This window comes from Arachis duranensis, chromosome 2 (assembly GCF_000817695.3).
Source record: "Arachis duranensis cultivar V14167 chromosome 2, aradu.V14167.gnm2.J7QH, whole genome shotgun sequence".
In the NCBI taxonomy this organism is placed as follows: Eukaryota; Viridiplantae; Streptophyta; class Magnoliopsida; order Fabales; family Fabaceae; genus Arachis; species Arachis duranensis.
In genome coordinates, this window is record NC_029773.3 from 23,173,628 (window position 1) to 23,184,258 (window position 10,631).

General features: G+C 34.0%; 1 protein-coding gene across 1 annotated transcript in view; it reads right to left on the reverse strand.

Annotated features, from left to right (window-relative positions):
• Nucleotides 1-2,660: 2,660 nt before the first annotated feature.
• LOC107474014 (uncharacterized) overlaps nt 2,661-10,631 on the reverse strand; it is a 13,714-nt gene continuing 5,743 nt past the window's right edge. The window contains exons 3-6 of the mRNA XM_021136365.1: nt 4,618-4,715; nt 4,016-4,534; nt 3,674-3,841; nt 2,661-3,517 (exon numbers count right to left, since the gene is read on the reverse strand). Of these exons, the coding sequence (XP_020992024.1) occupies nt 2,661-3,517; nt 3,674-3,841; nt 4,016-4,534; nt 4,618-4,715 (1,642 nt within the window). The remainder of the gene's footprint in view (nt 3,518-3,673; nt 3,842-4,015; nt 4,535-4,617; nt 4,716-10,631) is intronic.

Below are 10,631 nucleotides of genomic sequence, written 5' to 3' on the forward strand. Positions count from 1 at the left end.
CCACGTGCAAAGGCCTTTCTTGGCGTCAAACTTTAGGTTATGACGTGTTTTGGGCGTTCAACTCCGGATCATGACGTTTTTTTCGCGTTTAACTCCAGACAGCAGTATGAACTTGGCGTTTAACGCCAAGTTACGTCGTCTATCCTCGCTCAAAGTATGGACTATTATATATTGCTGGAAAGCCCTGGAAGTCTACTTTCCAACACCGTTGAGAGCGCGCCAATTGGACTCCTGTAGCTCCAGAAAATCCATTTCGAGTGCAGGGAGGTCAGGATCCAACAACATCAGCAGTCATTTTTCAGCCTAACTCAGATTTTTGCTCAGCTCCCTCAATTTCAGCCAGAAAATATCCTAAGTCAGATTTTTGCTCAGCTCCCTCAATTTCAGTCAGAAAATACCTGAAATCACAGAAAAACACACAAACTCATAGTAAAGTCCAGAAATATGATTTTTGCCTAAAAACTAATATTATTCTACTAAAAACTAACTAAAACATGCTAAAATCTACATGAAATTACCCCAAAAAAGCGTACAAAATATCCGCTCATCAGGATCATATGGGTCTTGGATCGATGGACATGAATATTCTTCCATGTGGGGTTGTGGTGGGAGGTAGAATTCATCTTGTGGTTGAAAATTTTCATATATTGGGGGTGGTTCATCTTGGTCATGGTATGGAGTTGGCTCTTGAAAAATAATGTGGAGGAGGTGGCTCTTGAAAATGTTGATGTTGGAATGGTGGTGGCTCTATATGTGGTTCATATGGCTCATATGGTTGTTGGTAGGATGGATATGGACTAGGGTCATATGAAGGTGGTTGGTGAAAATGGGCTTGTGAGTGTGGTTGAGAGTTATGTTGAGGATATGGATCATAGGCATATGGTGGTGGTTCTTGAAAGTCACAAGGAGATTCACCATAGCCATTGGATTGATATGCATCATAGAATGGCTCTTCTTCATAGTGCATTGGTGGGGGTTGTTGCCATGAGGATTGATCATAAGCATATGGTTCTTTCCACCCTTGATTGTCCCATCCTTGATACACTTCTTCATTGTAATCTCCACTTCCTACAACATAGTTGTAATCACACTCATAGCCAAAGTGAGAATTCATAGTGAAAAGTGAAAATAAAAAACAAAAGCTAACAAGAAATAATGAAACAAAGTCCTAAAACTAGCAAAAACCAACAAAGAAGCAAAAGGTAAACCTATTTACAATATTCACATATATACAATAACCAATAACACAACACCATTGCAAATCCCCGGCAACGGCGCCATTTTGATCGGCAACGACGCCATTTTGATGATTAGATTTTTGATGGTTTAGAATTTCACAAATGAATTCTCGTTGCAAGTATAGTTCCTAAACCAAACAATAATCTTTTCATACAAAAAGTTGTTTGTCACTAAAACAAACCCCTAAATTTGTAAACCGAAGTATTGAAATCTCGGGTCGTTCTCCCTAGGAATTACAATAGAGTGTCTTGTTATTGGTTGTGAGTTATTTTGACTAAGGCCTAAAAAGGTCTTGGCAAGGGTTGGTGGTCAAGGATCTCTATCCTAATCACTAACCACAATATGAGAATTGGCAAGGATTAATCTCATTAAATCATCCTCTAACTAGTAGTAAAGGAAAGTCAAATGAGCTATATCAATCCTAGTCCATAAGTCCTAACTCTCCACTAATTCAATTAGTGAGAACTAGAGTAAATGGCTCCCAATCATCAATTACTTGGACATTAGTAACTCAAGAGTTCCTAAGTTACCTTTCCAAGCCAAGAGTATAAAATTCTACTCTAAAATCCAACCAAGCATTTCATCAAACACTTGGAAGGAACAAAAGAAAAGCATAGTAAATTGACAACAAGAATGAAATCTAACAACAATTATTGAATGGAATTAACAACAACAATTAAAAGAAACACATTTATTATGAATTACCTTTTATTGAATTGGAAGAAAGTAGAAGGAACAATACTAGATCTATAACAAAATATAAGAACAACCTAAAGGAAATTACAACAAAAGAGTAGAAGAATATGAATGTAGCAACAAAAAGTTGAGAGATAGAAGTAGAAGAAGGTGAATTGAAATCTAGATCTAAGAACTAAGCCTAATCCTAATCCTAATCCTAGAGAGAAGTGAGAGCTTCTCTCTCTAGAAACTACTTCTAAAACTAACATCAGAAATGAAAGTATGAAAGTATGAAAGTATGTTCATTCCTCCTTCAATCCTTGGCATAAATAGCATCAGAAATGAGTTGGATTGGGCCCACAAGGCTTCTAAAATCGCTGGCCACGTTTTGCTTTAAGTGAACCAGGTGGCAGCAACGGTGCGTGCGCGTACTATCCGCGTGCGCGCCACCATACGTGTAGCAACTATGACAAATCTTATATCGTTTCGAAGCCCCGGATGTTAGCTTTCTAACCCAACTGGAATCGCATCATTTGGACCTCTGTAGCTCAAGTTATGGTCTAAGTCATGATGACTTTCCTCTACTTGTAATCGATATACTGCCATCAAATTCAGTGACGGACCCAGAAAATTTATGTTGGGCGGCAGAAATAATACACATTACTATCAAAAGATATATTAATTTAAATTTAAAAATATAAAAATGCACATTAATTATTCAAATAAAAAAATAAAATATTACATTAGCCGCTAACTTTCTTCGCTTCAAATCTTGAAGGTACTTTTCTTCTTGTTTTCATATTTTGAAAATGTTGAATAATTGTTTCATTATCAACTTGATTGAATGTCTCTCTTTCTATATATGTAACCAAACAATCATTTAACCACTCATCTCCCATTCGATTACGAAGTCGACTCTTTATGATATTCATAGCAGAAAATGTTCTCTCAACTGATGCCGTTGCCACAGGTAGAATCAAAGCTAATTTCAATAGAAGAAACACCAATGGATAAACAACATGCTTTTTTGTCTCAACTAATTTTTGAGATAGTCCACTGATTCCATTTATATTTGAGAATTGATCATCAAGACGCATATCCAATATAAAATTCTCAAGTTGACTATCAAGTGCCAAAAGTTGAGTAGAAGAAAATTCACGTGGATAAAATTCAGCTAAACGAAGCAACTTCTCCTTATCAAATGCAAAAAACGAGTCACTTGGATTCAAACAAGCTATATATAGAAGTAGCTCGGTATTTACCTCTATAAAACGATTGTTAAGCTCTTGAAGTTGTCGATTGTTGAACTCTTGAAGTTGTCTATCAACCACTTGATAAAATAATTCAACTTGAAAATGATGCAAGTTTGAGACTTTTTGGATTTTGCGCCTTGATCTTCCTTGTGTTACAAATATCTCATTCATATTTGGAACAAGAATATTGTGACTATCACAAAATAGTGAAACTTCATTGAGCAAAGAGGACCAACCATCGTCTCTTATACTTTGCAATCGTTGCTTGGATACTTTAACCAATGTCATAGCATTTATAATGTCTTGATCACTTCTTTGTAGAGCTTGAGACAACTCATTAGTAACTCCTAATATACTTTTCATCAAATGTAAATTGAATACAAATTCAAAAGATTGAATATGATTCAATGATTGACATGCTTAAGCTCTTTGTTCAGGATTATTTCCATCTTCCTCAATCACTTCAAGAACTTCTATCACGGAAGAAAAAATAGAAATCAAGCTAAGTATTGTACCATAATGTGAGCCCCATCGAGTATCACCTGCCCTTTTCAATGTTGTTTCTTGATTTAAGCCACGCCCACTAGAAACATCTCCGTTTTGTAATGCAACAATTGTCTTTTGCATTTGACTTTCACGAAGCATGTCTTTACGTTTACAAGAAGCTCCAACAATATTGCAAAAACTAGCAAGCAAATTAAAAAGTAGTGCAATTTCAACCTATTTCTTTGCAACAACCACAAGTGCTAATTGAAGTTAGTGAGCAAAACAATGAACATAAAAAGCACAAGCATTTTCTTTCAAGATCAAACTTTTTAAGCCATTAAATTCTCCCTGCATATTACTAGCTCCATCATAACCTTGTCCACGTATTCTTGCTAAGCTTAAACTATGCTTTGCTAATAAAGATTCCAAAGCTACTTTTAACGACAACGCATTTGTGCTAGAAACATGGACAAGGCCAAGAAATCGCTCCATTACAATTCCTTCTTTATTCACATACCGCAAACAAACAGCCATTTGCTCTTTAACAGAAATGTCTCGAGCTTCATCAACTAAAACAGCAAATAAATTATCTCCAAGATCATCAATAATAACTTTAATAGTTTCACTTGCAGCAGCTCTAACAATATCTTTTTGAATTTTAGGTGCTACTAGTTTAAGGTTTCCACGAGCATTTTTGAAAACACGATCAATCTCTGTATTATGTTGAGCAAGAAAGTCAAGAAGCTCCAAAAAATTACCTTGATTGTTTGAATTGTGTGATTCATCATCACCACGAAATGCCAATCCTTGTTGCAATAAGAACCTAATGCACTCAATTGTTGCTGTTAAGTGAGTTCGGTAATCTTTTTTAGCTTGATCTGAATGCTTTTGAAAAACAACTTCAATATGTTACTTTTGCTTCATGAGTGCTTCGCATTTCTTCGAGCATGATTATGAGCACTATCATGATTTCCAACATGTGTTTGTAATCGCTCCTTCTTTTTCCAATTTGAAAAGCCCTCTTTTACAAAAGCATCACCACTCGCACCATCAGGTTTCCTAAGATAGCAACAAAGACAAAAGACAGCATCTTTTGAAATACTATATTCCAACCAATTGTCAAATTCATCAAACCAATCAGCATTAAATCTATGGAGAGAAGTTCCAAAATATGTTTGTGAAAAATCATGTTCTCTTGGTTGACAAGGACCTTTTTACAAATAAGCTCGTCTAACTTCATCCCTGTCATTTGGATCATAATTTGAAATTTTGGGTCGTTGTCTAGGATCAGCTACCAGACTTTCCACATTGAATTCTAAGAACTTCTTTTTATTAGAAGAGACTAATGGAGTGATCAATTCACTTTAAAAATTTATATGCAATATAATTACATATAATAGAATAGAACGAAAGATAAATAAATAAATAATAAGAATCACTAAATTGAGAATAAAATAAAATATATAAATTCATGAAGAGAATAAAAAATAGATTAATACCTAAATTATAATTATTTGAATTAAAATTTGCAATTGAAAATATAAAAAAGATAAACAATGAAATTGAAAGATACATAGAGTCATAAAGAGCTATATAAAACAAAATAGAAAATTTAAAATTTACCTTTTGATGAAGCAAAGATGACCACTAGATAAAGAATAGAAAAAGAAGATTGAAAATATGAAACTAAGAAAAGGGTTTAAGAGAATAAATGAGTGACGGCTAGAATTTGAGAATAGAAGAAGACTAAATATAATTAGGTTAATGTGCCTGGATATGTGTGATGGAATATTTAATGACAATGATATTAATGATAAATGTTGTTGAGTTGTGAAAGTATGTATGTTTGCTAGGAACCTTATTAATGATTACTGATGAGATAAAAAGAGCTGAGCTCTTAGGGCCTAATTAAGAACACACGAAACATATATTGATTTGAATCTATTGGGCTATGAAGTCGCTAGAAATATGAACTAATAATGATAAGGAATGAGAATAGTTGAATTGGTATATGTTAGAACATTAGGGGAATCAAAATTAGTTGTTGAACATTAGGAAGTGATGCTGTAGAATTTCTGCATAATTTTGGGCAGCAACTTGACGTGAAAACTAGAAAAAATCTAGATATATTTTCTACACCATATTATTTTTCTAATAAACTTTAAGATGTTTAGATTAGATGGACCATAAACATTTTAAGAATTTTTTTAAGTGGTTGTTGGTGGGTCCCCAACTATGTGGGACCTACAAGTTAAAAACAAAAAAAAAATAATAAAAGAAAGGAGAAGTGGCTTGAAGCCAACAAAAGAGAGAAGCTCCTTTCATTCTTTTGAAAGAAAGAAAAACTGGGAAAAAGAGCATGCCATTTTGATCTGATTGAACCGGTAAACTTGCTCCATTTCTTATGAAATTTTAGTATGTTATTTCTAGTGTAGAGACGAACATTAGAATATATCAATATAACTTGCTAGTTGTATTATCTTCTCTCTTGTCTGATTTAAGATACCCACTTTTATGGAGGATTTATGTTGATTCCATCAATTTTGATGATGTATTTTGTTGATTGTTGAGATGCCATAGTGCCATTAGAAAGACTAATTATGTACCCATTATTTTGATAGTGAAAGTTTTTACTGGACTAGGTCTCATAAATTTTTGTCCCTCTTTTGGGGATTTTTCCATGATAAAATTCTGGTGTTTGATTATTTAAGTTCTGCCAATTATTTGCTACTTGAAGTATCTTTGGTATTGCCTACCTAATCGGACAGGTTGTGGAAAAATATTTTTGGTACTTCCACCGTTAGACAACAGGTTCTTATTGAACCTCAGTATTCCTAACAGTGGTTTGGGAGATATGATTTTTCAAAGTTTGGTGTTTTGTGCTAAAATTTCTGTTTTTCAGTTTTTAAAATTTTGTCTTCCAACTAGTGTAACTTTTGATTTACTTAATGTTTTAAGTTGTAACTAACAGAATTATGAAGTTCTATGTGTTTAGTTTAATTAAGCATAAATTTCAGGTTCATAACTATGTTGTAGAATTAATAATGTTACCTGAAAGGTGTGTTGCTCACTGGATTTCCAGAAAACTAATTTGTGAAAACAAGACATCACTTCCATCAGTATTAATTGCTCATATTAAGTGATATAAAACTAAAACTTATTTTAAATGAAAATTAGATAAGTTTGGTATGTCTCCAAAAAAAAATTCAAAAGAATCAGGTTAAAATTGGATTTTTACCAATTTTTCTAAAAAACTTGCTCCTTACTGCTTTTCTGAAATTTTAATGGCAGGGCTAGAACTTCTAAATTTCTTATAAAATTCAATTTTAACTTGAATGCTATGGAACTAGATTTAAATTAAATCTTATAATGCATAGTTTGACCCATTAAAAGAGATGGATCGTGCGCAAATTTTTCGCGATGTAAAACCACATAACAAGACAACAAGGTGCTATTTCTTCAATAGCTAGAGCTAGACAACCCAGAAAAATATAATTCAAAATTTTTTAGAAACTTTAGTTCGATCTGGATGCATGGATATAAAGTTTGTACAATTTCAAGTCCATTTGATATTTTTAGTTTTGAACAGAAAATTGGTCGCCGAGAAGGCATTAGACTAAGTGGACTTAATAAAATAATTAAGAATATAAGTTGCTAATGAAATAATTATGTTAAGATATCGAAATTATAAGAAAGATCCAAGATGCTAAGAGAAATTCCATTCGAAAAATCGTATGAATCGGGCAAAGACCCCAATTGAAGAAACGTATTGATCGGATAGAGACCCCAGTTAGAAAAAACATACTAGTCGGGCATAGTTGCTAAGTGGGGACACCCACTTTAAAGGCAAGTGGTATCTGACTTATATGGTTTTACCCATATGGTACCTTGTTTTTCACTAAATGTACATATGCTATAGCAATTATATGATTATGATTTTAGCCTAACTGACACCGGTAAACCCGTGTGGTTTTGGTATCTAACTGACGTGGACCTTTCCATGTGAACCCGTACTGATTGATTCATTGGAGAAACTATATTTGGAATTTGTTCCGGGTAATGTCAGGCTACGGATAGATAACCAACGCGTGAGCTCATGGTTTGCACTAGGGACAGGCATGCATCAGATTGCTTGCGCATTTGCATTTGATTGTGGTTGTTTATTTTATTTTTCTGTGATTGTGTTGTTTATCTTGGTGACTTGCTTGTGTACTTGATTGGATATTTTGTTGATGCTGTGAACTTAGTAATGTATTAAGGAGAGATATTTGTGTATTGGGTTTGTGTGTATTACTTATGTTACTGATTTACTTAGTTATTGCGATGATTGAGAAATGTTGTTTGTGGTTGATGAATTGTCAATGTGATTAAGACTTTCTTTCAAGTGTTATATTTTTACAGAGGGATAAGTTTTATATTTGAGCTTTGTATGAATAATTATTATATATTAATAGTAATCATGCGAGTATATGTTTATTTGATATCTTTGATCTTGAAGTATAAAACAAAATAAAAAGGAATTTTGTTTTCTAAAAATTGTCGACAAGTTAACGTGTAGAGACTCAATATTAAATAGTTAATAAAAGAAAAAGTATATTAGTAACACCTTATTTTCAGTATGATCATGACGTGCTGAAAATTGGGTCGTTGCACAAAGTTAGCGAGAGTAAACCCTTATCTATCCTTTTTCTGGCCAATCTCTCTCGGCAACTTCTATTTCACTTTGTGAATTTTAAATCAATTTAATACATATCAACTAATAGAGCTCTGTTAAAAAAATTCAAGAAATTATAGATTGTTTGTGGAGATTTTTCTTGCCTCCATCATTCTTATAAGATAGGATTGCGTTAAAATCTCCAATTATTAAATACATGTCCCCAAATGTACCGATCAACTCCAATAGTTTCTCATATTGCCTATTCTGATTTAGCTTAATCATGTGGAGATGCACTCCTATTATCTTTTAGGTAATCTATCTTTCCTGGTCTATCACAAAAAAATGAATAAGTATTGTGCACACCGTATAACTTCCACTTCAACTTTCTCCTTCTATGTAATAGCTCTTCTCCCTACTGTTCCTATTAATCCACACAAAAACATGCATTGTAACCACATTTGTTCAATTGATTTTTCACAAATGAGGTAGGTTTTTTGGTTTCACATAAGAAAACCACCTTGGGGGATTGGAAAACTCGAGTCTCTTTCATGTGGTGAACTGTCAGGGATTTTTTCAAACTCCGACAATTCCACGCCATCATCTTCAAAACTCCATGGGTGCCTTTAAATGGTTGGAACCCACACTCGCTTCAGTTTTTTGCTCTCCTTTTGTTTCTTCTTCCATGTCCTTCATCCTTTTCTCCAAAGCTTCTGTGGTTCATTTAACATCAACCATCTTACTAGTACTCTCACCTATTCCTCCTTTTCTTGCAAGATGTTTCAATTTTTGTCTTTTGTTACTGTCTTTTTCTGTTGCCTTATTGCTTTCCAATTAAAAACTTTTGAACCTTCCAAACTGCTAAAAATCTATTAAGGTTTTAAGGGTGTTTGTGTAATGTGGGTTAGGTTGTGTGGTTTGATGTTGGGTGGTGTTTAGGTTATTGGTTTTATGTTGAATTTGGTGATGTGATCAGCGTGGTGAGTAAAGTGATAGATTTTGACTATGAAGATATATTGGTTGTGTGGAGTTTAAGTTAATTGTGTTTGCTAGTTGATCTTGGGTTGAAAGTTGTAGTTGAAACTGGGTTATGTTATTGTTGTCATATTACAATGGGGTATTTGGGTGGGATGTGTAAAGTGTGTAGTTCTATTAGTAGGCATAAGCAACTTGTTTTGGTATTATTTTGGTCATATGAGCTTGGTTGTGAATGGTAGTGTATGTAATTTTGATTTAGAATAGTATTAAATTGGTCTCCAACAGGAAGTTGTGAGAAAGATTTTAATAGGCTAAAAAGTGAAGGCCTCTTTCTTGTGTGAGTAACTCCTCCCTCCAATCCTCAAAAATTAGGGTTGTTCTCCTTTGAATCCTCCACTTTCCATCATATTTCATCTGCCTTTTGATTTGTATTCTATCTCAATTCTGACTATTGTTGATCCCTTGAATCTTCTAAGAATTTATTGTAGTTTCTGGACTCATGACTGATGAGGTCATAATAATTGCTGTAACACCCTAATATTCAAATCCTTATGCTCGAGTCATAAGTCAATGATATTACGGTGGTACGACTCTCAGGTGGATTTTTAATATATAAATATAGGTAATTTCGAAAGGAGTATTAATCGAGAAGCCTGAAAAGAGTAGAAATAAAATCGCAAAAACGTATCACTCACGTTTCGACAACGAAAAGTTAAACTGTGAAGCTGAAAGCGATATACGGACAAGGCATAAAGGAGATTAAGAGATAGATAACAGATGGATATATATATAACATAAGTAAATAGCCACTAATCGCGACCCGCGAAGTTTAGGCCGGCTAGGGTACAGTATGAAAGTAACTGACAACAGTACATCCTAATCTCTCCCAAAGGAAACATAAGAGCCTCTATAGGCAAGTTCTAAAAGAGTTCAACACATAATATAATCTTTTCAAAACAAGGTGGAGAGATTCTAAGCAAAACACAAAGTAGAGAAAATAACTATCTTCGCCGTCTCTCAGACGAACCGCAGCTCACTTCTGAGCACCTGAACCTGTATCTGAAAAACAAGAGATATATACGGAATGAGAACCCCGGGCCCATGGGTTTCCAGTACGGTAAAAGTGCCAAATAAATACAATGCACTGCAATAAAAACTTACTAAGCATCCTAAACTCCTTTTCACCAAGTATCCAGCCTAGATTCTCACTAATCCATAAATAGGCATCTGCCGTAAGGGGATACTAAATCTAGTTCAGGTTACACATGTTTCCCAACTTGCTGATTCTTACACGAATCAGACTCAGAATCATAAGCAAAACCATCACCAGTTGTTCTGCCTCA